Source organism: Cricetulus griseus, chromosome 7, assembly GCF_003668045.3.
Source record: "Cricetulus griseus strain 17A/GY chromosome 7, alternate assembly CriGri-PICRH-1.0, whole genome shotgun sequence".
Lineage (NCBI taxonomy): Eukaryota > Metazoa > Chordata > Mammalia > Rodentia > Cricetidae > Cricetulus > Cricetulus griseus.
Genome location: NC_048600.1, coordinates 29,088,974 through 29,111,892, shown reverse-complemented (window position 1 = coordinate 29,111,892; position 22,919 = coordinate 29,088,974). Strand labels below are relative to the sequence as shown.

The following is a 22,919-nucleotide window of genomic DNA, read 5'->3' as shown; positions in this document are numbered from 1 at the left end:
CGAAAGCCCCGATGGACTCACACAATGTAGGCATTTTTCTTCTCATGTCCTGTTGTTGCCACTATTGGACACACGGTTTTGTGCAGAGTTCAAAGTATTTATATTTACCAGGAAACAATACAGAAATGGCACCTCAAATGGGAATCTGATTTGCTTTTGAAGTTGCTTATGGGGCAGGTCCAGGGCCAGGGGCAGTGGCAGGGGCAGAGGTAAGGGCAGAGGCCGACCTGTCTCAAGCCCAGTACAGTGGGAAAGACTAATTGTCTAGGGGTCAAGTGGAAAGCATGGACAGGCAAGAGAGGAAGCCAGACAGTTCAAACCCTCCTAGCTGCTCTAAGGGAGTCTGTAAACAGGAAGAGGAGTGGGGTGCTGAGGCTGGGGAGAGGAGACAAGTCTTGGGAAACAACCAAGATGGGATAGGTCAGTGGCCTGAGACAGAGGCCATGGAGGAAGCAGGAAACTGCTTTTTCCCAGGCCAGAGCCTATAGAGGGTATGGGTTTGGGAACTCAGGTCTCTGTGGATTCAGTTGAGCTTTAATTGTCTGCATTCTGTAACCCGCATTGGCTGATGTTCCATCTTGGGCCATGGAACACAGCTAATTGACCAATCAAGGTTTTGGTGTTTGCATATTGCAAAGGTAAAGCTGTTAGAATGTCCTGCAAGGACTACTTGTCTCCTCCCTTCTCTGCTGTTATCTTTTCTTCTCCCTTGCAGTCTTAATGGGTTAATTTTCAAGTTCTTTTACCTGACACATGTTAGTGACTCTTGCTTACCAAACTGGCATTATCTGTCTTCTCCCTCTGCAATTCAATATGTGCAGTGACTGTAAGTGGGTTTTACAAAGAGAAAATATAGGAGGTTCCTTGACCTTCCCAAATGGCCTAGTATGTGGCAGAGTATTGAATCCAGGCACATTTAATTCCTCCCCTGTAAGTGCCCTGCCACCGTGTGCTGCAAAATCTAGACCCTGTGCCTATATGACAAGGTCAGCAACAACCATCCCCCTACCTCCACCCTCCAGGACCAAGAAATCAGTTAGCAGAGGCTGCCCCCTGGGGACATTTCCAATCTAGAGTATGAAGCATACTGTCCCTCAGCTAGAGGAAGTCTTGTTAAAGTTTGTGATCCCTTTAGGACTAGTGACCCTTCTGATCAAAGCATAGTCACTTTGTACAGTGTCAAGTATAAACTTAGAAATAAAAATTAGAGATTTAAACAGGAGATGCAGAGAGCTATAATACAAGCAACAGTCAGCAGACTATAGTCTATGATCTCTAGACCTCAAAAAAACCTAAATCATGTTGGCATTTAAATAATAACAATAAACTCAGGGTACATGGGTATGCTCTACATGAACACATCATCAGGTTAGGAGATGTCCATAGTCATAGTGCCCTCTTGTACCCCCAAAGGCTAAGAAACCCTGAGACCCACTTGTGCCATCAGTTTTGGCTGCATTAGAACACATGTTTAAGTGCTCTTAAAGGCTCTGCTTCATCCATCTGACAGTCATTTTATCTGTGTCCATGAGTCCTTTGTAACAATGGGAAATAGACTTAGTGCAGAGTCTTTCTGGGATGCTGTTTATGAGAGTGGTGTCATATTTCTTTCCCTTTTCCTTCCTGTATATGTCTTTGTCATTATGTGTACAGCCCTCTGTTGTAAGGAAGAGGTTAGTGGACACAGCCCTTTCTGTCTGCTCTCACTTGGGGTATGCAGGGATTCCTGCCTGGCTGCCTCATTCAGAATGGGATTTAGATGAGGAAAGACAGGTGCCACACCTCTTTATCAGTGTTGATCTTAAGGTGAGACCTGGCAAGTGTTCAGATGGCTAGAAGTAATTTTAATGGCATGCTATTCAGTTCTGAGCCTAGCAAGCATGAGTTCGGAAAACGGACTAGTAGGATCACAAGGCACATATTTATTTAAGTATCGAAGGTACCAGGTGAGTACGTGATGCTTAAAATCGAGTGGCAAGGGCTTGAAGTGAGAATTAAGATCTCCAGATGCAAGGATTTATTTATGTAAACAACAGGGAGTCTCTGGGGGTTAATCTTTAGACCAGTGTTAACCTGAGAACTTGAAGGTCTGCCTTTTCCCTCTCCCCGCAGTCCTCTTGGCTGCCTGACTCAGCATGGATGATCAAACAGCCAGCATGGGTATTGCAGCATAGCCTCTATGCAACAGGCAAACACCAATAGGCAGGGCACACCAGCCAAAGGTTGCTTGGGATGTGCCAAAGTGCTGTGGTATAGGGAGAGAATCCCTGAAGGTCTACTGTACACATGGGACTCGCTCAAGTGAGCCTGTCTCCCAAACACCCCCCACTCCCCGTCCAGAACTGAACATTCTAGAAAATGGGCTTGCTTAAGAAGCACACAGGACTGAAGGGGTTGCTGCTAACTGACTGGGGAAGCTGCATGCCTTGTGGAGGACAAGAAGGACCTTAGAGATGGGCTTCATCAGGTCCCTTTCCTCAGAGGTTTCTCCACTACAAATGGGAAAAAGTCAAATCCAAGCAGCTGACTACCTTAACCAAAGCCTTGCTTCTGTGGTTCCTTCTAGTGGGAACCCTTATCAAATGTACCTCAGAAGGCTGAAGGAAGGACGGGGCTCTGTGATCCTTTCCAATTTTGAGGATTAACACCAGAATGTAAAATTACCACCCAGAGACCTAGAGGGGAACCTCTGGATAAACCTCCTTAGAGGACATTGTCTCCTTCCACAGTCACTTGCTGTCCCCTCCCCAACCCGGCCCCATTATAACCAGGAGGTGTGATTCTCGCTGTGTTTCTGTGGAAGCCTCAGGAGAAAGGAAGTCTTGAGTGTGTACGTTTCTCTCATTTCAGACTGTTCTGCGATGACCACAGCGAGGTACCGGCCCACCTGGGACCTGGCCCTTGACCCACTGGTGTCCTGCAAGTTGTGCCTCGGGGAGTACCCAGCAGAGCAGATGACAACCATCGCCCAGTGCCAGTGTATCTTCTGTACCCTGGTTGGTCTCTCGTCTCAAGTGCATGCTCAAGGATGTTGTTGCTCTCACTTCTAGACACACCAAGCCACACTTGGGGCTAAACTTTGTGGGAACCTAAGTGTCTACTAAGACTCAGACAAATATACGAGGAATCCTTCAGGCAGGTGGCCAGAGTAGAATCTTTGTGTGACAATTGCTTGTGGTGCACAAGCCATCACTTAACCAGAATTGCAGAAACTGGTGGCACAATTAAAACCCTCAACACAGCACAGCTTCTTCTTGCTGGACAAAGGGCTTTTCCATACTTTTTATTTTCAGTTTAGTGATAAGTACACACTTGACATTATGGCAGTGGAGGACTAACCTGAGGACTGTGTGCAGCTACAATATGCAGACACTAGTGCCATCTTTCCCTGCTGAATGCTGGGAATGCTGAATGCTGAAAGCTGAATACTGAATGCTAAGACAGATTTTCTCACATTGTAGCTAGAACTTCTTGGGGTCAAATGATCTGTTCTCAACATGAATATAGATACTCCTAACTTAAGAGGTTTGGATTTGGGTCTAACTCAGACATGAATTTCTTTTCTATTTTGTTTCTGTAAACTGTGTGTGTGTGCATGTGTGCGTGTGTGTGCGTGTGTGTGTGTGTGTGTGTGTGTGTGTGTGTGTGTGTGTGTGTGTGTGTAAGAGAGAAAGGGAGGGGAAGAGAAAGAGTGTTGTGTAAGAGAGATAGATAGAGAGAGAGAGAGAGAGAGAGTGTGTGTGTGTGTGTGTGTGTGTGAGAGAGAGAGAGAGAGAGAGAGAGAGAGAGAGAGAGAGAGAGAGAGAGAGAGTATGCTGCATAGGCCAGAAGGGATCATCAGATCCCCAGAGTCCTCTGGAAGAGTAGCAAGTGCTCTTAACTGCTGAGCCATCTCTCCACAGCACCAAACAAAAAACAGCAGAAAAAAAGAGTAGTTTAAAAACTAAGAGAACATTATTTACTTGGTTTTTCTGATTTTTTTCTTTTTTGGTGCTCAAAGATTAGGAGTGAAGGAAACATTAATAGAGCAGGTAGAACGAGGCAGTGTTGCTCAGAAGGTGCAGGGTGCAACTGTGACTTGACGTTGATGTATAATGTGTTGAATGGGTTAAATGCCATACTGAGTGTGAAGGTGTGCTGTTTCAGAGTAGGCAAAGCAATGGCAACTGCAAGAATAAACCCAAAGTCAAAAGGACATAATGCCTGCTTAATTGATCACTGTAATGAGATGGTTCAGTGTGGACAGGTGCTTGCCTTGCAAGTGTGAAAACCTGAGTTCAAATCCTCAGAGCTCATATAAAAAAAAAGCATAATATGAGTGTCTATAATCTAAGTGTTCCTACCTAGAGATGGGAGGTGGAGACAGGAGGGTCCCTGGAAACTCGTGGGTCATCTAGCCTGGCTTACACAGAGGAAAAGCAATGAAGACACCCTGTCTGAAGCAAGGTGGAAGGTGAGGATCTACATCTAAGGGTGTCCTCTGCACACACACACACACACACACACACACACACACACACACACACACACACACACACACACAAATGCACATGAATGTACCCGCTGCACACACACACACAAAATAAGGTCAGAACCTTAAATATGCTGTTTGTGTTTGTTGGTTACATATCAGTACAGCTGGATGGCAAAATAAAACATTATAGTTACTTTTGGAAGGGGAGAGAGAACTTTCTTTAGACTGTTCTTTGAAAAGCCCCCATTGCTTCTGAATTTGACTGCCATTCCGGCTGCAGAGTGTGGGCAGCTGCCTGTGGAGTTGAGATGAGAACATGGCTGGAAATCTTTCCTACCTCCCTGCCTGGGTGTCTTTACTCTCCTGCCCAGGGCCTGCACCCTCTGTTTCATTTCTGCCTTCAGATCTAGGAGCCTGAGCCTTAATTAAACCCATGTCTCATTCCCAGTGGATCTAGGCTGCCTCTTGGAAGCAAGGAGACTTTGTGGTTCATTATGTATCCTCTTCAATACCTAGCTTAGTGCAGTACTCATATTAGCTAATCGATAAAGGCTCAGGACATGCACCAAAGTGATTTGATCTCTCCGAGCTCACATTCAGAAACACGTGCCTCATTAAAGCCCCAGGAAAAACTAGCATCAACCTGCTGGAAAGGAAATTGCTTTTGATATTTTCAAGAGGTGGGGAGAACAGTGGGGGCACCTGGAGACTAGAAAATGATGGAGTGGCTCTCCCCATCTGATTAATGTGGGGCTCAGGTCTCAGCCAGTGGATGATCTAGAACTGGAGCTTGTTGGGTTGTGCTGAAAAGTTAGCTTCTTTCTACAGAGTGCTTTTCTATTGCCCAAAGGGACATTCCTACAGTTCCCACCAGTCCCCAACTCCCCTCCACAGTGAGGAGTGCTTTTGGACCCTCCTGCTTCTCTCCAGCCACCTGGAGCTGTCAGAGTCACAGCCTGCTCTTTCCTCTTGAAATACTGGTCTTCCTGCCTTCGTGCCAAGTCTTCTGTTTCATTGTTGTTTTTGTTTCCATGCCTAGAGAATTCTTGTAAAAATAAACAAACAACTCTAACTCGTGCCAAGGGCTTCATTTGAAGTCAAGGAATGTAAGAAACAGCCGCTGTTTTCTCAAAGAAGCCAGGCCACAGGTAACAAGGAGCAGTGTCATTTTGTGGCAGTTGTGATTTTTTTCTCCTCCATATCTGTTTTCTAAAACTGAGAATGTTGAAGGTAGGTATCTTGTCTGTAGCTCTGGGGTGTGAAGCAATAGGGGCACCTGTGTGTTTGCCGAGAAGGAGAGGCTGTGTCAACATGCCCTGTCAGTTAAACATCATCTCCTCTGCTGGGGTCATTGGGGTCACAGCAGTGTCGATAAGCCATGGGACCCCTAATGAGACAGACAGGAAAGCAATACCATTGTGTAACACTGAAAGAAGGTGTCCTGCTTCAAGACAGAGCTGCACAGGGAATAGTAATGTTGGGTCCAGAGAAGGAAGATGTTTTCCCACAAGACCCTCTGGATTGCATGGGACAGGCTGACATCTGTGGCTGGACATTGTATGGGGACTGTGAATCACTACAGAAGGGGTGCCCAGCTGTGGAGTCAGGAGTTTGCACTCTGCCACCAATTGGCTCTTTGTTGGTGATCAGGGACTTGGCAAGGTTTCAGACTCTCAATCTTCTCTGGTTTCCATATCCTGGTTTGTGGGTCATCTCTGATCATCAAGATTCATGAGCTTTGTCTCTTTTCTGTCACTGACAGTTCCTTCCTGTCCCAACCTGGGTCTCTTTGTGGTGTATGTTGACTGCTCATGTTCATAGCTTATACCAGGACCGGGCCCTTTTACCTTCATCTTAGAGGGTCTCTGAACAGATGGGGTGGCTTGACTGGTCATTTCCTAACTACATGTCCCTAAATGAAGAAGAAGAAGAGGCATATCACCAGGAATTGAAACAAAAGAACTATTCTTTCCCTGGAAAAGACCTAGCCTTAGGATCTGGCCCCTGGGTTAGCTAAGATGGGTCCAGCCTGGGGCCTGGAACCTGTCTCCATTCTCTGGGCTAGTCGCATTAAACCTCAAAACCAAGCAGGCAGGCAGAAGGCAGGATGCTGCACAGGGGGACGGTGGGAATTTCCTTTGAATGTGGAAAATAAATACCCTCCATGTTAGAGACTAAAAAGCTCAGCCTTAGCAGCTGCCTCCTCTCTCCTCAGTCATAAAGTACCTTCATTACTATGCTCCTCCCACTGCCCTGATTTCCTTCTTAGACCTCTTTGAAGCTTCTTGACTCCTCCATCATCTGGGGTTTAAACTTATTCTTGCCATTGCCAGGCACTGTGGTTCTGTTCACTGATCTAGCTCTACTGCCGTGAGGCAGTCTGTTGGCAGAGCTGGATGGTTCACCCATTTACTTGTAGGTTTATTGGAGTTTGGAGGAACAAAATCTGTCTTACCATGTGAGGTCAGCCTGCCCTGGTCAGAGAAGATTCTAGCAAATAGTGTCCAAAATGTTATTGAGCATGGGTACTGTGGTGGTTTGAAAGAAAATGCCCTCCCAAAGGAAGTGGCACCATTAGATGTGGCCATATTAGGGTAGGTGTGGGCTTGTTGGAGGACATGGGCCACTGTGGAGGCAGGTTTTGAGGTCTCATATATGCTCAAGCCATGCCCAGTGAGACAGACCACTTCCTGTTGCCTGCAAGCCAAGATGTAGGGCACTCGGCTCCTTCTCCAGCACCATGTCTGCCTGCACACCACACACACCACCATGGCACACCATGATGATAATGGACTAAACCTCGGAAAATGTAAGCCACACCAATGAAATGTTTGCCTTTATAAGAATTGATGTAGTCATGGCAATGGAAACCCTAAGACAGATACCTTTGAATAGATGTACATCACAGGAAAAACCGATGAGTGCAAACAGCCAGAACCAGGCTGTCTTGCCAAATGGAGTTAGGGTCCAAGAGCCTGATGGCTAGTTACCCTCATCCTCACACTACCTTGTGTGAGAGTGAGATGTCCTCTGATGCTGGGCACTGGATGCTCCTCAGACACCAGGCTGGTCATATCATGACCAGGATGGTCTCTCTATTTTGAACTAATGGGCTGAATGAGGCTGGAAGGAAGGAGTTTTTGCTTTAGTAATTAAAATATTTTAAAAAGTAAAGTTGGAGGTAAGGAATTATAGGAGGTAAATAGGTCACTATGAAGTGTCTCCATAGTGAGAGGCAATACCAGCTCTTCCAACACGACGGTTATCAGCACAGATGAAATGATGAATGAAATATGCATACCCTTGTGAAGCTGAGAGAACTCATCTTAGAAGGTGGGTTAGTATTTCTTGTTTTTAACAAAATCTAAATGTTTTTAACTAAATCTTAATGGTTCGATTTTACCAATAAAAACTCAGGAGTCAGATGCTGGGATGAAAACCTGCTAGCTCAGAGAGCCTGAGAAAACAGCCAGCTGACCTTCTTCTTCCGCTGTCATCTCAGAAGGAGACTTTTTTCCTATCCCATCTGAAACAAAAACTCCAACTAGATGTCCCTCTCTACTATTTCCTGTGTGTCTCTCTATTCATCTTCCTGACTCCCTTTTACTCTCTATGGTTTTTTTTTTCTTCCTGTCATCTGGTTGCTTGCTCTGCCACCAGACCTATGGCTGACTTTATTCAATCCTTTTTGCAATAAATAAGCAGAAAGCTCTTGGATTAAGGAAGTGTGCTAGGGCTAAGCCACACCACATCTAGAAACAGGTTTTTTCCAGCAATCTCAGATCAAATCATTCAACAAGAACCAGGTGCTGCTGATGGTGATGTGTGCTTGGCCAGGGGTAGAGCTCAGTTCCAGACAGCACACACTGGATTTATGCTGGAGACACAGAGTCCCTATTTTGGCAGAAGCATGGACTAATAAAGAGGAGTAGTTCCCTTCTTATTTTTAAACAGGTAAAGTCTGGGGGTTATTTTTATTTCATTAATTTTCAGAGACTTTTTTATTTTGGAAGACTGAGTGACATCAGGGTCTATGTTCTTGGGGTCTGTGCTCTTTGCTGGAAGAGGTGTATGGGCAGTTTGTACTAGGTTTCCAGGGCCATTCAAGGTTCTTATGAAACTGTCTGAAGAAGGATATGCTGTTCAACCATCTCCTGAAGGGCAGAGTGCCAGTCTCATGCTCTACAGCTCAGCTCTCTGCAGGCCTGTGTGGGCAGCTGGCTGATATCTCAGGTCAGCTGATACGAAGCACGTTGGTGGTTAGGCTCTGGCTCAACTGTATGTTGGTCTGCCAAGCACCGATTCCCCACTGACTGGCACTGTTGGCCAGAAAGATGAATGCTAAGCCTTTCTGACCTTCAGAGAACTTACCATCTGATGGAGGAGAAAATAGAGTTCCTTTGCTATTAGCTCTGGAAATTCTGGGAGAAGGCTGACTTCCAGCAGAGTATCTCTGTAGCTCACAAGCTGGAGAGTGACATTTCCCATGTCTGCCAAGCTTACCCCACACCCTGGGGCAGAAGGCTCCCAGATGAAGGTTCTAGCCATTGTCACAAGACTGGTTCATGGTTGAGCCAAACCCAACTGTGATTCCAGGGTCCTTGCTCCCAAAATGCTATTCTTGGGATCCACTGCTTTTGTTTACATCTACCCCTGAGTGGTCTTTGTAAACCATGGTTTGTGATTAACCTAGGCCACGGGGGTACAAGTGAGCCACTGTGTCCGGGATCTTATCATTGGGATGCTAGCAGCCAAGCAGGCCGTCAGAGTCAAGCATTCACAATTGACTAGCTGGAGTTCTAGGCCAGTTTCTGTGGCCCACTGTTCCTTGGAAGGAAGCTTCGAGTGCAGTGGGAGTGTCCTGGCCAACCGGCAGAGCTGTCTTTTCAATTCTTTCGAAGAGTTGGAAGCCACAGTGGAAAGTGTAGTGACTAGAACATTCTGTAGCTGCACTGATGCTCTCCATGCCTGTTTTCCACAGTCGACGCTTCTTTTTTGAAGTTCCTTTGTCCCCAGACTCAACCTTCCATCTCCCAAGCCTTTGGTGATACCAGGTGACACTATACTCTGCTGTCTTGGTTTGTTTTCTGTGATAAGCACCATGACCAGAAGAGGAAGGGATTTGTTTCGTCTTGCAGGTTACGCTCCATCTTTGAGGAAGCTCTGATAGGGCAAGAACTTGAAGCAGACACTTTGGAGGAAGGCTGCTTATGGGCTTGCTCCCTGGATCTAGCTACCTTTCTCACACAGCTCAGGCTCACCTGTTTAGGGAGGGCAATACCCACAGTAGGCTAGGCCTTCCTACATCACTTGGCAATCAAGACCGTACCTCATAGACATGGCCACTGGGCAATCCGATTGAAGCAATTTTCCAGTTGAAGTTGGCTCTTCCCAAGTGATTCTAGGTTTGTGTTAGGTTGACAGTAGAAAATATGGCATGCTTCTGTGTTGATTCAGATGTCGGGTTAGTAGGTGTAGTCTTTGTTCTGTGAGCAGTTTTTGATGTAACAGAGATGCTTCAAAAATGATTGCTTATGCTATAACAGTCGTGTGTGTGTGTGTGTGTGTGTGTGTGTGTGGTATGTGGTGTGTATGTATGTGTGTGGTTATGTTTGTATATGGTATGTGGTTTGTGTGTATGTGTTTTGGTTTTCTTTAGTGTTTAACTCTCTGGTTCAGAATATATAAAATATATAATATCATATTATATATATTAATATATAATATATAATATAATATATAATAACAGGAAGTCACTGCATAGCCAGGGTGACATTGAACTCATTATTTTATTGCCTCATCCACCAAAGTACAGGAATTACAGGCCTGAGTCATCAGACCCAACTTAATGAGTTAATTGAGGAAGAAAAAGAATGGGAAATAAGACAAAAAACAAACAAACAACAAAAACAAACAAACAACAACAACAAAAAAGAGTCAGCCTTTGAGTTCAGCACTTTTACTCTGGGACTTAGTACTTCTGTTCGTAGAAAGTGGCCTTGGGTTGTGTTTAACTCCCCGGGGCCTCACTTTCCCTGTGGTGAATGGGAGTGATAACACCTCCCACAGTTTTGGATTTAGGACTCCTTATTGGGCTAACAGAGACAAAGTGACTAACAACAGTCTGGTATTTGGAAGGCATTTGATTAAAGAAAGATGATAGATATATCAGAAAGTGCGTCAGTTCCTGTCTGCGGGATGTTTATTTATTGTAACAGAAGTTTCTCTGGTTGTCTAATTTGTGTGTATTCGAGAACTCATTTTAAGACATCTTTTTGCCATTAGATTGGGAGACAAGGCTTGTGAGTCATGACCCACTTTACATCTGGAAGAGGGCCGTGGCTGGTTTTGATGGATGCAGGAGCAGACACTCTGTAGTAAACAAATCAATATTCCCACTACACAAGCACAGTGTGTGCTGCTCCGAGATGCAATTCACTGGTCTGCTGAGCTTGCTCTTGGGGTTGCAGTCACCCAGTGTGACTCACTGCTTATGGTCACAAGCAAGCCTTTGAACAGTGTGGTTATGAGAAGCTCTGAGGGCATACATTTCACACCTGGTTTAATTGTTCTTTATCCCATTGAGGGAGAATGAGGCTGGGTCATTATATTGGTCTCTGGCCAGAGCTGTCCAAGTTTTCTGAGTTCGGTTGTTTGGTTTAAGACATTCCAGGACCCTAAAGAGACTAAATTAGACAGATTTAATTATAGACAGTAAAGCAATGATCTCGTTGCTAAGGATTTGGGCTTTTTTATGCCTGTGACTGTAAAAGGCAAATCACATAGGCGGACAAATGAGACAACAGCCCCTGCTTATTTAGCTGCTATACCAAGATTTGTGCCAGGTGTTGAGATATTCTTTATTTCTGTCAAGAAAGCCTAGTAACTCAGGCATTCGGATTTTATCATCTAGAGAGCTAGGAGCCAAATGCATCAAGGATGTGTCCCCATGGCCTTGGTAGAGAATACAAGATTGCCTGAGTCTGTCTGACTCAATAGACTGCAGGGTCATGCTCCCTTTTCACATTGCCACCATGGACAGGGCATAGAATAGACCTTCACCACCAAGTCAAGAGTCAGCAGGTCAGCAATGCTGTCTAGGTTCCGGGTGGGGTGGCACTGTAGCCCTGGCAGGACTTGGTGATATTCCTATCTTTTCCTGATTACCTGCCCTCTCTTGTTTTGGGAAGGCCTCCATGGATGGCAGTGAGTTTGCTTCTGATAACTCCACCATCCTGTTCCTCAAACAGAACTCCAAAGCGTCTCTCATGTAGGTGGGCCATATTCTGAGCCAGAGTCCTCATCAGAGCCATGGCAGATGCCTCAAGCTAAAGGCTTCTGTTTATAGCCGTGGTTGCCAACCTTCCTAATGCTTTAATATAGTTCCTCATGTTGTTGTGATCCCAACCATAAAATTCTTTTCATTGCTACTTCATAACTTCTACTATTATGAATCATCATGTAAATATCTGATATGGAGAATATCTGATTTGTGGCCCCTGTAAAAGGGTTGTTTGAGCCCCAAGGGGGTCATGATCCTCAGGTTGATAAACACTGGCTTAGAGCCCAGGGCAATACTTTGCACATGATGTCAAGTCTCAGGAAAGTAGCTTTGGGAAGTTGGCCTTGGCCTCCCTCTCTGCTCCTTCCCTCCCTTTATCTTACCATTTTCCCTTCTTCCTTCCCTTGCCTTCCCCTCCCTTGCCCTGTCTTATCTTGCAAAGGCTGTTTTTCTCCCTCTGACCCTTACAGTCTTTCTGCCTCTTCTTCTCCAATGGTCCCCGAGCCTTGTGAGTAGGGATATGATATTGCTGTCCCATTTAGAGCTGAACATTTTAAAAGTCTCTTCCTCTGTGCACATTGGCTAGTTGTGGGACTTGTATTAATTACTCTACTGAAGAAACCTTTCTGATGAAGATGGAAAGATGCACTCCTCTTAGGGTATGATAATAAGAACCTAGGGAGAAGTTTAATATGATTTCTATTCAACAGAAGAGTAGTCATGGATTCATCCTTAGGACCCATGACCTAGACAACCATGTGCCATATGCAGTTGACAGTACCAAGTATGAGTTCCATCTTAATGACCATGCTGTAAATCCAACCAGGAACTAGTTGGTTATTCCTATAACATCCATACCACTATTGCCCCAATAGGCATATCTCGCCAGGCCAGTAGTTAAGGTAAGCTCTCAGGGTTAATGGCTATCTGTTTGCTTAACACATCACTTGGTCTTTGGTATTTTGGATGTGCACGTGTTTATACACTTTTCTTTCTTCCAGTGCCTGAAACAGTATGTTGAACTCTTAATCAAAGAAGGCCTAGAAACTGCGATTAGCTGCCCGGATGCTGCATGCCCCAAAAAGGGCCACCTTCAGGAGAATGAGGCACGTTGAGTGGGGGGAGGCAACATGTGGTTTTGCTGCCTGTGCATGGTGGGCCTGGCTGGTTTAGCAGGATCCTGTTGTGTTCTGCTTGGCCTCATGTTGTATGGCATTCTAGCCCTTTGCATAGCATAATCCTTATGTCTTTTCTTTCTTTGCAGATTGAGTGTATGGTTGCAGCTGAAATTATGCAAAGATATAAAAAGCTGCAATTTGAAAGAGGTAAGTGGCCTCTGCTGTGCTAGCCAGCTTTGAATTTGGCAACAGAAGGTGGATAACATTGATGGAGCTTTCTTTTGGGAGACATGAGTATACATCATTTGCTGGGAGTGAAAAAAGATGCAACAAGGATGGAAAGTATCCGTGTAAATTGCACCTCTGAAATAATGTTGGCGTAGAACCCTCTGAGCTGTTCATAGCCTGGCAGCCTGGGCTTGTGACCTATTTGGCAGCAGAAGAGTCTCAGGAGACACTCTTTCTATACAGAGACCAGGGCTTCTTGCTGGCTTAAGAAGATCTCTTGTCCATATTTTTCTTCAGCCATGTTTAGGTCTAATGGCTATGCAAACTCATTTAAAAGACCCAATGGTGTGCAAGGAAGTTCAAAGATTTGGTACTCCTGCAGGTACCACTGTCAAGCATTGAATCTAGATTCATCCTACTCTGACTCACTACCCCTTGAAGGCTTAGGTGGCAGTGCTCTTGAGTAACTGAGCCTTGGGCTTCAATGAGTACCCCAGGCCTGACATACTCAATGTGCTCAACCCATGGCAATTGGGTGACTTCTGTGCTTTCTAACCCTAATGGGGATGTAGCCACATCCCCAGCCCTGAGAGCCAACTTCTCCCATCCTGTTGGGCCCTTCAGAGACCTTTCCTTACCAGATCCAGTCCTGGTGCAGACATGAGAGATAGGTGTATGGAATGTATGTACCTGTGTATGTATATGTGTGGATAAATTTTAAAAACATCTATTGGAGTTAGAGAGATATCTCAGCAGTTGAGAACGCTTAATGGTTCTTGCACAGGACCTTGCTTTGGTTCCCATCACACAGGTGGTGGCTCCCAACCATCTGTAACTCCAGTTGCACGGGGTTTGATGCCCTTTTCTAGCCTCCATGAGCATGGCATGTGCATGGTTCACACACATCCATGCAGGCACACACATAAAAATTGCATACATACACATAAAATTAGATTAAATAAATCTTTTACAACATCAATAGGGATTTTTAATGGCTTCAAAATTTGTTTTCCAGAGTCTGTTTCTTTAGATGGAAGACATCATTCACATTGGGGCATCTCACCTTAAACTTAATGCCGTGCAGCATTATAGACAGAATGGGAGGTTATAGAGTCAGTTAAGTTGCATCTAAGAACCTCAGACTTGTTTAAACCTGTTTTCATGGGTTCTTAACAGAGACTGGGAGTTGTTTCGATCACAGGAACATGAACGTTCTTTGACATCAAATTTAATTCAAATGTGAAGCTGGGTAGATTTTTCAACCAAATAATTTTGAGCTTTGTTTTTCCTCTGGCTTCGTCTAAAAGATTCTGGCTCTTGCATCAGAAATGAATCACCTTAACTTAGGTTAGAAAAATATGGAAAACCGTCACTAGAAAATATCTTAGCAGTCTAATGCTGAGTGATGTTTTAAAAGGATTTGGACTTAATACCACAGAAGTGCTGGCCAGATGGAATGTTAGAAGTGGGACCTAAAACACAGCTTCATATTCTAGCCAGCACCTTGAATGAACCTAGAGATGTGATCAGAAAGCTAACTTTGACTTGCTTCATTTCTTCAAAGTTTAGTCCATGAAGGACGTCTTGGGAGGAAATTCATTTAGATGATTTTCTAACATTTTTAGTTACAGAGAAAACTTACAGTGAGTTTAAGCTTCAAACACCTCTTTATTTAGCCCTGGTGTGTCTCCACTGACCCAGCAGCCTGCATTTTCATTTCAGATTCTTGACCTCTCCCCCCTGAAGTCTTTGTCCATCTGGAGGCCAGGGAAGGTTCTTGGGTACTGCTTTTGCTTTCTGGAACCTTCTGTTCCATTGGGCTCACTATAGCACCTGGGTGAGAAAAAGGTCTAGAGAAAGGTCCACGGAGCATGCTCTTGGGCGTGCCTGCCCTGCAGATTTTTAGTGTATGCCACGGAAAGCTACATGTGTTTTTTTCCAGGCTGTCTGGAAGTTCATAGTATCCCAACTTGATCCTTTTGTTTATTAAAAGAAAAGAAAATCTCTGAGTGATTAATAACATGACTGGGTACATTTCCACCCCTAACAATAACCAGAGTCCTCAGTTTGCAGTGTCTTCCCAACAGGGTCTAACCCACCACCGCAAATGAGGACTAGGTTACTAAGTGAGTCAGTCAATACAGCAGCTGGGAGCACATGAGGGTATGTTGGTTGCTGGTCCCTCAGAATAGTTTAGCATACCATTTGACTTTAAAGAGTAAACCTTGTGAAAAGTACCTTGATGTTTTTCTAAGAGATCTCTTGGGTCTCTGCTTCACCTACAATCCCTAAGAAACACACATTAACCCTGTCTCCTGAAGAGAAGGTCTGTGGGACTAGTAGGTCTTTGACAGAGTGGAGTTATGTCTGGATTCTCTTGCTCCCCCAGAAGACAGAGCTTGCTTCATGTTAACATAGTTCATGTACATACACTTGTGTATATAATACACGTGTGTATATGACACACTATATAGGATGCAGCACAGCATAGACAATGGGTTATTAATAGATGCTGGTGACAGGGAAACCAGGAGACACATTTATCCATTCTAAGACAAGCACATGAATGCTGTCTGCTCTGAGCTTTGTTATTGCCTGATCCCTGCTTGTACGCACAGCTGGAAGAATTGAGCAGTGGGAAGAACAATGAGCGTATTAATAGATTTCTGCTAGGCGTTGGGTCTGCACTGTCGGCCTCACAGCTCAAGGAGGATGCTGTAGTCTGCTCAGAGGCAGATCACTTCCCCTTTGCCTGTAGGGAATCTCTCTGTGTGGTAATAAGCAAGGCCATATTATGGCCCTGAGTAAACCAGTCATAGACTTAGAGTTGTTACCATGGAAACCTTCCTTAGGTCTCCCTTCCATGCCACAGCTGAATGGGCCTTCTGTGATAAAGGTACAAGGTGGCCTCTCTCACTGTTGTCAGAAGTGTGTGAAGAGAAGCCTGTCCTAACCCCCACTGATGTCTAGAGCACAGGAGTGTCACCAGGCAGGACATAGGGTTTCCCAGGGTCTGAGACAGGAAGCTTAGTCCTAACAAGGTCCAACTACAGCATGATATTAAACAGAAAGCCAGAGGCCTGGGTCCCTGTCACACATTCAGCATGTTGAGTCCCCATGTCTCCCTCTCCCCAGAACTTCATTCAGTAGCTATGCAGATAGAGTGTATCATATTGACCTGAGGTCAGGCTGGCTCCCCCATCACATACACAGAGAGAGTCAGAGACCTGGTAGGTGAATTTGAAGTTGTGTGTTGACAGGGGAAGAGCTGCTAGCAGAGAGAATCCTCAGGGTTCTTGGGCTATGGGAGCTTCCTGGGGATTTCCTCCCAGCATACACCTGAGGGCTGGGAGGTTTTAGGGAGCTCTCCGCATCTCAAGACTGAAAGTCAACTCTTCTCCATGTGCCCCAGTTCTGTCTCCACACTTATCCACATGTGCAGAGGTCAGGAACCTTCTTCAGACAGCACACATTGACACCAAGTCAGACAGTAGCTGCTCTTCATTATCTCAGTGTCAGGGGCATCTCAGAGGTTTTTACAGTACTGTCATGGAGTCCAGTCAGTGTGCGATGCAGGTTCTCAGACCTGGAGTCCCCCTGTTTTCACAGGCACCATCTCTGGCTGTTGCTTTCATATCAATAAGATATATGCTTTTATGCTTCTGATGAACTTACCTTAATAAATAAGGCAAGGAGTTACACTAGATTAAGGGTCAGCTGCCATGCCTAGTAGACCAACCCGTCTCCCACCCCCAGCTACTATAATTTAGGTTTTCTCAGAACCTTCATTAATGGGTGATAGTCTACTCTTAACCTCAAGTAGATGTTACAGAAACCCCCAAATCACATGGTCCCTAGGAATGTAAATAATACCTACCCTGCCCTTTACAGAGGTTGGCCGTCCTCTACTACAGTGGGTAAGGTCATTATTGAGCTTATACCTGACAGGCTTGCTCCTTTAGCACTGGCCAGATTGTCCCCTATTCTTGAGGAACATGGACCCCATGGAAAGGCACACTCAAGCTGTATGAGGTCACACACTCTACAGCTTCAGACCTTGTAACTGAGGATTTATTTGGCTCACCATTGGAAGTTCTGTAAGCCCACCACAGTGGGGAAGCCATGGTGGCAGGAATGTGAGGTGACTGGTCACATTGCATCTGCAGTCAGGAAGCAGAAAGGAACGAATGCTTGTTCTTTGCTTGATTGCTTCTTCTTATTCAGCCCAGGACCCCCATGCATCGGAATGGTGCTCCCTACAGTTCGAATGAGTCCTCCCACATTGTCCTAATTTAGAAGCTGCCTCAGAAACATGGGCAGAGGCTTATGTGCTAGGTCAATGCTTATCACAGCCCTCTGCAGTCTCAGTCAGCTGGGTGTCCCATTGAGTAGAGTTCCTGTCTTTGAATCAGGTGAGCCACAAATGTATCTGGCTACCTGGGGGTTGGGCCAGGATGTTTACAAACAAACACCCTTTTCCTTGCACATTAGCAAGTTCTTTTTGCACATTTCCCCATCAAAATTCAGTGCTCCCCAGATTGCTTCTCAAGAACAGCCCGACTACAAAGCTGAGGGTCAGTGGCCTATACAGCCTTGTGGAGATGGTCTGGTAATCCGTTGGCCTGTGTGGTCCCTGTCAGAATGTTAGCCTCCTGCTGGTGTTGCCTACCACAGCTGGTGTAAGTTTGAAGTCCACTAAAGAGGAGGGAAAGCGAGATGCTGGGCTGGCTCACCGCAGAGAGCAGCTATAAATGCAGGGCTTAGATCGTGATGTGAAGGAAGGAATGCCACCATATTCTGTTTTTAAACTAAACTTCCTGACCAATCCCATTAAGAAAAGTTTTGCAGTAGCTTAGACTTAACCTGCAGGGAATGCAAGCTGCTAGTTTTACCCAGGTTTAGACTTGGCAAGCGAATCTGTCTTGGGCATGTGAATCACCCTACTAGAAGACTAATTATGAACAAAATATGACACCTAGTTCTAGAAATGCCATAGCAAAAGCCATGGTTCTGTATGCCACTGTAGACAGGCATAAAATGGAAGAAGGCCTCCTTCCTTTTTACCTTCCAACAGAGATTTGCAAGTGGGTATGTGTGAACCTGGCGCTAAGTAGTGAGGGTTCAAGACAAGGCTGTTATGTGAATTCAGGAAATGTGTCCTGGTTGTGGTGGGAACATGGAGGGCAGGTCAGACAAGGATCTAGTGATGTTGGCACTCAGAGAGACTGGGCTGGGTGAGCAGCCAGAACGAAAAGCAATTGGAGGGTGAGATGGCAGGTGTGGGAGCCCTTGGCATACCAGGTCCAAGGCTGAAAAGCTGGGAGAGGCTTGAGTGGAATTGGATGAACATGGGAACAGTAAAGGAACAGTTTATCTGGAGTGTATTCTGACTGCCTTAGTCGGTGCCCAGAGGGCCTTCTCCATGTTCACCCTCTCCAGTGTCTGTGGTGTCCTGAATCTGATTTTCATCTTCTGTCTCCTTGTGCTAGAGGTGCTTTTTGACCCTTGCCGGACATGGTGCCCAGCAACCACCTGCCAAGCCGTGTGCCAACTCCAGGACATAGGGATGCAGACCCCCCAGCTGGTGCAATGCAAAGCCTGCGACATGGAATTCTGCTCCGCATGCAAAGCTCGCTGGCACCCTAACCAAGGCTGCCCGGAGACCATGCCAATCACCTTCCTTCCTGGGGAGACCAGGTATGGTAATGCAGGAGCTGTGGAAGAATGAATGGGCTGAGAGCCATGGGCTGGGTGCTGAGAGCCATGGGCTGGGAGCTATGACTGGCTTCCTTCCAGAAAGTGCCACCTGAGAGCATGTGACTATTACATGCTCAGTACACGGTCTACCTCCTGAGTCTCTTTCACACCTGTGGTTTGTTTACATGTGAGAATATTTGCCAGGTACAATGAAAGTCTCTGGTAATGTAAAGATGTGTAAGATCCCCTTTCTACTCCTTAAATGGATGAAAGATGCACTGTGGGCTACACACCCAGAGTAAGTCCTTTGGTACCTGCAATTTTTCCTCTGTTGGGGGTGATCTGAAATGGGAGTGTCGCAATAAGAACAATGGTCATAGTGAGTGCTGGTGAAAAGCATGATCACTAATAGGCCCATGGGTACCTGAAGCTAACAGCCCCGCATCTCTCTAAAATTTAGTCTATTACAATATGGCAAAAAACTACTGCATTTCTTCCCTCTTGCTCCTCCCAGTCAGATAGCCCAGCTGTTTGCCTAGGTAGACTTTGTAAATTAATCCCATGAACCTTAGAATTTAACAGAGTAAACCATAAGAAATTGGTTATAGCAGGAACATCCCTCCCCAACAAAATGTATACTGTCATGTAGTTCAGCTAGGCAAAGTGGCCGTACTGATGCTGAAGAGACTAGCATGACTGCCCTCTCATCCCTGATTTCCTTTGCCCCCCCCCCACACACACACACTGGTCCCTGATTTCCTTTGCCCACACCGCCACTGGTCCCTGGTTACCTTTGTATCCCTGTCTTCAGGAAGGCACCCCAGCCATGCTCCAGCCACAGATCCTCTGTTGATCTCCCAGGACAGCACTGTCATCTCTCACTTTGTACACTGTCCCCAGGCCCTTCTACCATGTTCCTTTTCCAGAGCCTCCTTGCTGACCTTTGCACAGGGCTCTCATCCCTTCTGTCAGCTCTGTCACCAGGGTAGGCTTGGTGACAGCATCCTTTGCTTTCCTGCTGCAGTTTGGATGTATGAACCACCATCCAGGACTTGCTATGTTGTAGGTCCCTGTTCCCATTCATGGCTGATGCTTCTGCCATCAGAGGCTATACATACTTGCTGATTGACCCTTCATGCATCAGGCAATTGATACTAGCAAAGATCACTGAATTTAGATGCCAGGTTATAGAAGCTTCCAGACCCTAGGAAGAAATGTCCTTGCTCTGTAGCTTGATTAAAAGTAATCAGCAGAAGTTGACTTCCTGGGATGGAAGAGCTAGAAGCAGATGAGGCATCTACTTAGGGAAACAGTCCAGCTTTTGTCCCTAAGAGTAATCCCTAGTAAATGAATGAGTGACTCCTGCCTCTTAGCCCGAATTAACAGGAATGGAGGACTCTTTCTAGTGGAATAAAGGAGGTTCCTAGCCCAAGCATTGTCCTTACCACAAAACTTCCTCAGGGGCTGGAGATGAGCCCAGTCAGTAGACTGCTTGCCTAGCATACAGGAAGCTCCGGGTTCAATAACCACCCCTGCATACTCCAGACATGGCACATGCTGTAATCCTGGCATTCAGGTGGAAGTTGACGCTGAGTATCTTCCTGGATTACTCTCCATTTTCTATTTTGAGGCAGGCTCTCTTAGTTGAACCCAGGGCTCATCAACCAGCTAGACTAGCAAGCCAGCTTGCTTCGGGGATACCCTGTCCTTACCTGTCTCTAGTGCTGGATTGTAGACAGATGCCACACCAATCCAGCTTTTACATGGGTTCTTGGGATCCAAACTCCAGTCCTGGTGCTTGCATAGCAAACACCCTTCCCACTGAGCCATCTTCCCGGCCTTTCCCAGAGTTTCTTAACCTATCACCTTCTATCGGTGTATAGAACAGAACTGAATTCACTCAGGAGCATGCACCTCATGACAATTAGGAAACGAGAGGGCACGATCATGAGGAGTGTGTTCCCTGCTAATCATCAGACGGGCTGTGCTGAGGTGTCATTTAGTCCTTGTACACACTGTGGTCCCATTTAACCCCTGTACATACTGTGGCCCTTCAGAACAATCCTCTGCCAAGATGCCTGCTAATTGCAGCATGGCTTGACTTCAGCAACTGTGCATTCAGACAGGTTGCACTCTGCAAACACTGCTTGACACCAAGGGGAGCCACTGGAGTCTCTTTCCAGGTCATACTGGATTGATGCTGAGGATTCTGACACAATACTGTATGCACCCCCAGAATCTGTGATATCTTCTCTTGGCTTTTATTCTTCCAGATGTTGTCATGAATGTATATTTAAGAGAATAGCCATCATAAAGAACAAACAAAAATAAACTTGATATGGATATCCTCCTTAGTCATGCCTAAACACCTATTTTACTTTTGTAACATTAGCTAACAGTATTGACTTCTTACTCCTTTTTACCAGTTACTGTTCTATGACTGTGAAAAGACAGCATGACCAAGGCAACTCTTATAAAGGAAACCATCTAACCGGGGACTGGCTTATAGCTTCAGTGGGTTAGTCCATGATCATCATGGTGGAAAGCAGACCTACATGGTGCTGGAGGGGTAGCTGAGAGCTTTACATCTTAATATGCAGGTGGGGAGGTTGGGGTGGGAGACACTGGGCACGGGGTGAGCTTTTAAAACCTGAAAGCCCATGCCCAGGGACACATGTACCACAAGAAGGCCACACCTACTCCAAAAAGGATACATATCCTAATCCTTCTAATCCTACTCCAACACTCCCCTGGTGACTAAGCACTCAAATGTATGAGCCTATGGCAGTCATCCTCATTCAAACCACAGCAGCTACTTTGCATAAGCAGGATACTTTCTTAGACTCACACTGAAGAGTAAGGCTTGTAGAGGTGTCCTCTAGCTGGTTTGGAGGAGCCAGCATCTGCCACCAGACTTAAAGCTATAATAACCATTGCATCTCCATCCTAGGTCCACAGGGAACCTGTAGTAACAAACAGGTCAGCTAGATCTTCAGAAGCAATTGTGTATTTTCATGTGTGTATGCTTATGACTTTTTTCTTCCTGACAAAACCAAAGTGCATAAAATTTATTATCCACTCTTTGGAAAATGCACACATTTCTGAAGCCCCACACCATTCCTCAGGTTTTCCCCAGTATAAGCTTCAAGCTATGTATTAGTTTTTCTATAGAAATATATAGTTAGGTATGTGCTGGAGTTGCCTTTTGTTTGTGTTTTGTTTTTACCCTAATCTGGCAGGTTCACTCTACTTTGGCTGTTTGTTTTCCACGGTGTTTGTTTCTTTGTCTTTAATAACAAGAGGTCTGGGGTCCCTGCAGTAGAGAGGTGCTCCGAGGTGCTCCCAGCGCAGCCCTTCTTCTGGGTCTCTCTTGATCTCCACTGCATGACTCTCATAGTGTGTCTCCCACAGCTCTGCTTTCAAGATGGAGGAGGGCGACGCACCCATCAAGCGCTGCCCCAAGTGCAGGGTGTACATTGAGCGGGATGAGGGCTGTGCACAGATGATGTGTAAAAACTGCAAGCACGCCTTCTGCTGGTACTGCCTGGAATCTCTGGATGTGAGTACTGCATCACCTCGCATGGCAGCCATGAACCCTGAGTCCAGATATGTGGGAGAGGAAGCTGGGGATGCTTGTTTGCCCCAGGGAAGCTGGAGGCCACACTGGTGACAGAGAAGTAGCACCAGAGGATGATTCTTCTGTGTTTATGGGAATCTTGGTTCCCTGGGGTGAAGCTTGGACACTAGTACTGGGTATAGAAGTTTAGGGCAGGTTTTAGGTTCAGAGTATCTTCGGGGTCTCTGAAAAAAACACCAGAGCTGACAGTCATGCTCCACATGTGGCAAGAAGAAAGTCTGGTTCAACGTGACTGCATATATTTTAGTCGTATTTAAGCACAGTACAATTTGGGAAAACACTTCCTGGTGAAACACAAGCCTGTGTGCACAAGGAGACACAATTACACTGAAGCTCTTCTCTAAGCAAATGTGTACATGTCACTTCTTCCATGGAGATGGGATATAGAGATGATCTGGTTAGACACCCGGAAAACTCAGGTATCCAGGGTCCCAGGCCAAGACCGCGGTCACCCCAATCACCAAGCAGATTTGGTAGCTTGAT

At 45.7% G+C, this 22,919-nt stretch overlaps 1 protein-coding gene across 1 annotated transcript in view; it reads left to right on the top strand.

Annotated features, from left to right (window-relative positions):
- The first annotated feature begins 2,861 nt into the window (after positions 1–2,861).
- Rnf144a (ring finger protein 144A) overlaps positions 2,862–22,919 on the top strand; it is a 28,210-nt gene continuing 8,152 nt past the window's right edge. Inside the window, exons 1-5 of the mRNA XM_035447183.1 lie at positions 2,862–2,996; positions 12,758–12,862; positions 13,021–13,081; positions 18,592–18,799; positions 22,211–22,358. Coding sequence (XP_035303074.1) covers positions 2,862–2,996; positions 12,758–12,862; positions 13,021–13,081; positions 18,592–18,799; positions 22,211–22,358 — 657 coding nt within the window. The remainder of the gene's footprint in view (positions 2,997–12,757; positions 12,863–13,020; positions 13,082–18,591; positions 18,800–22,210; positions 22,359–22,919) is intronic.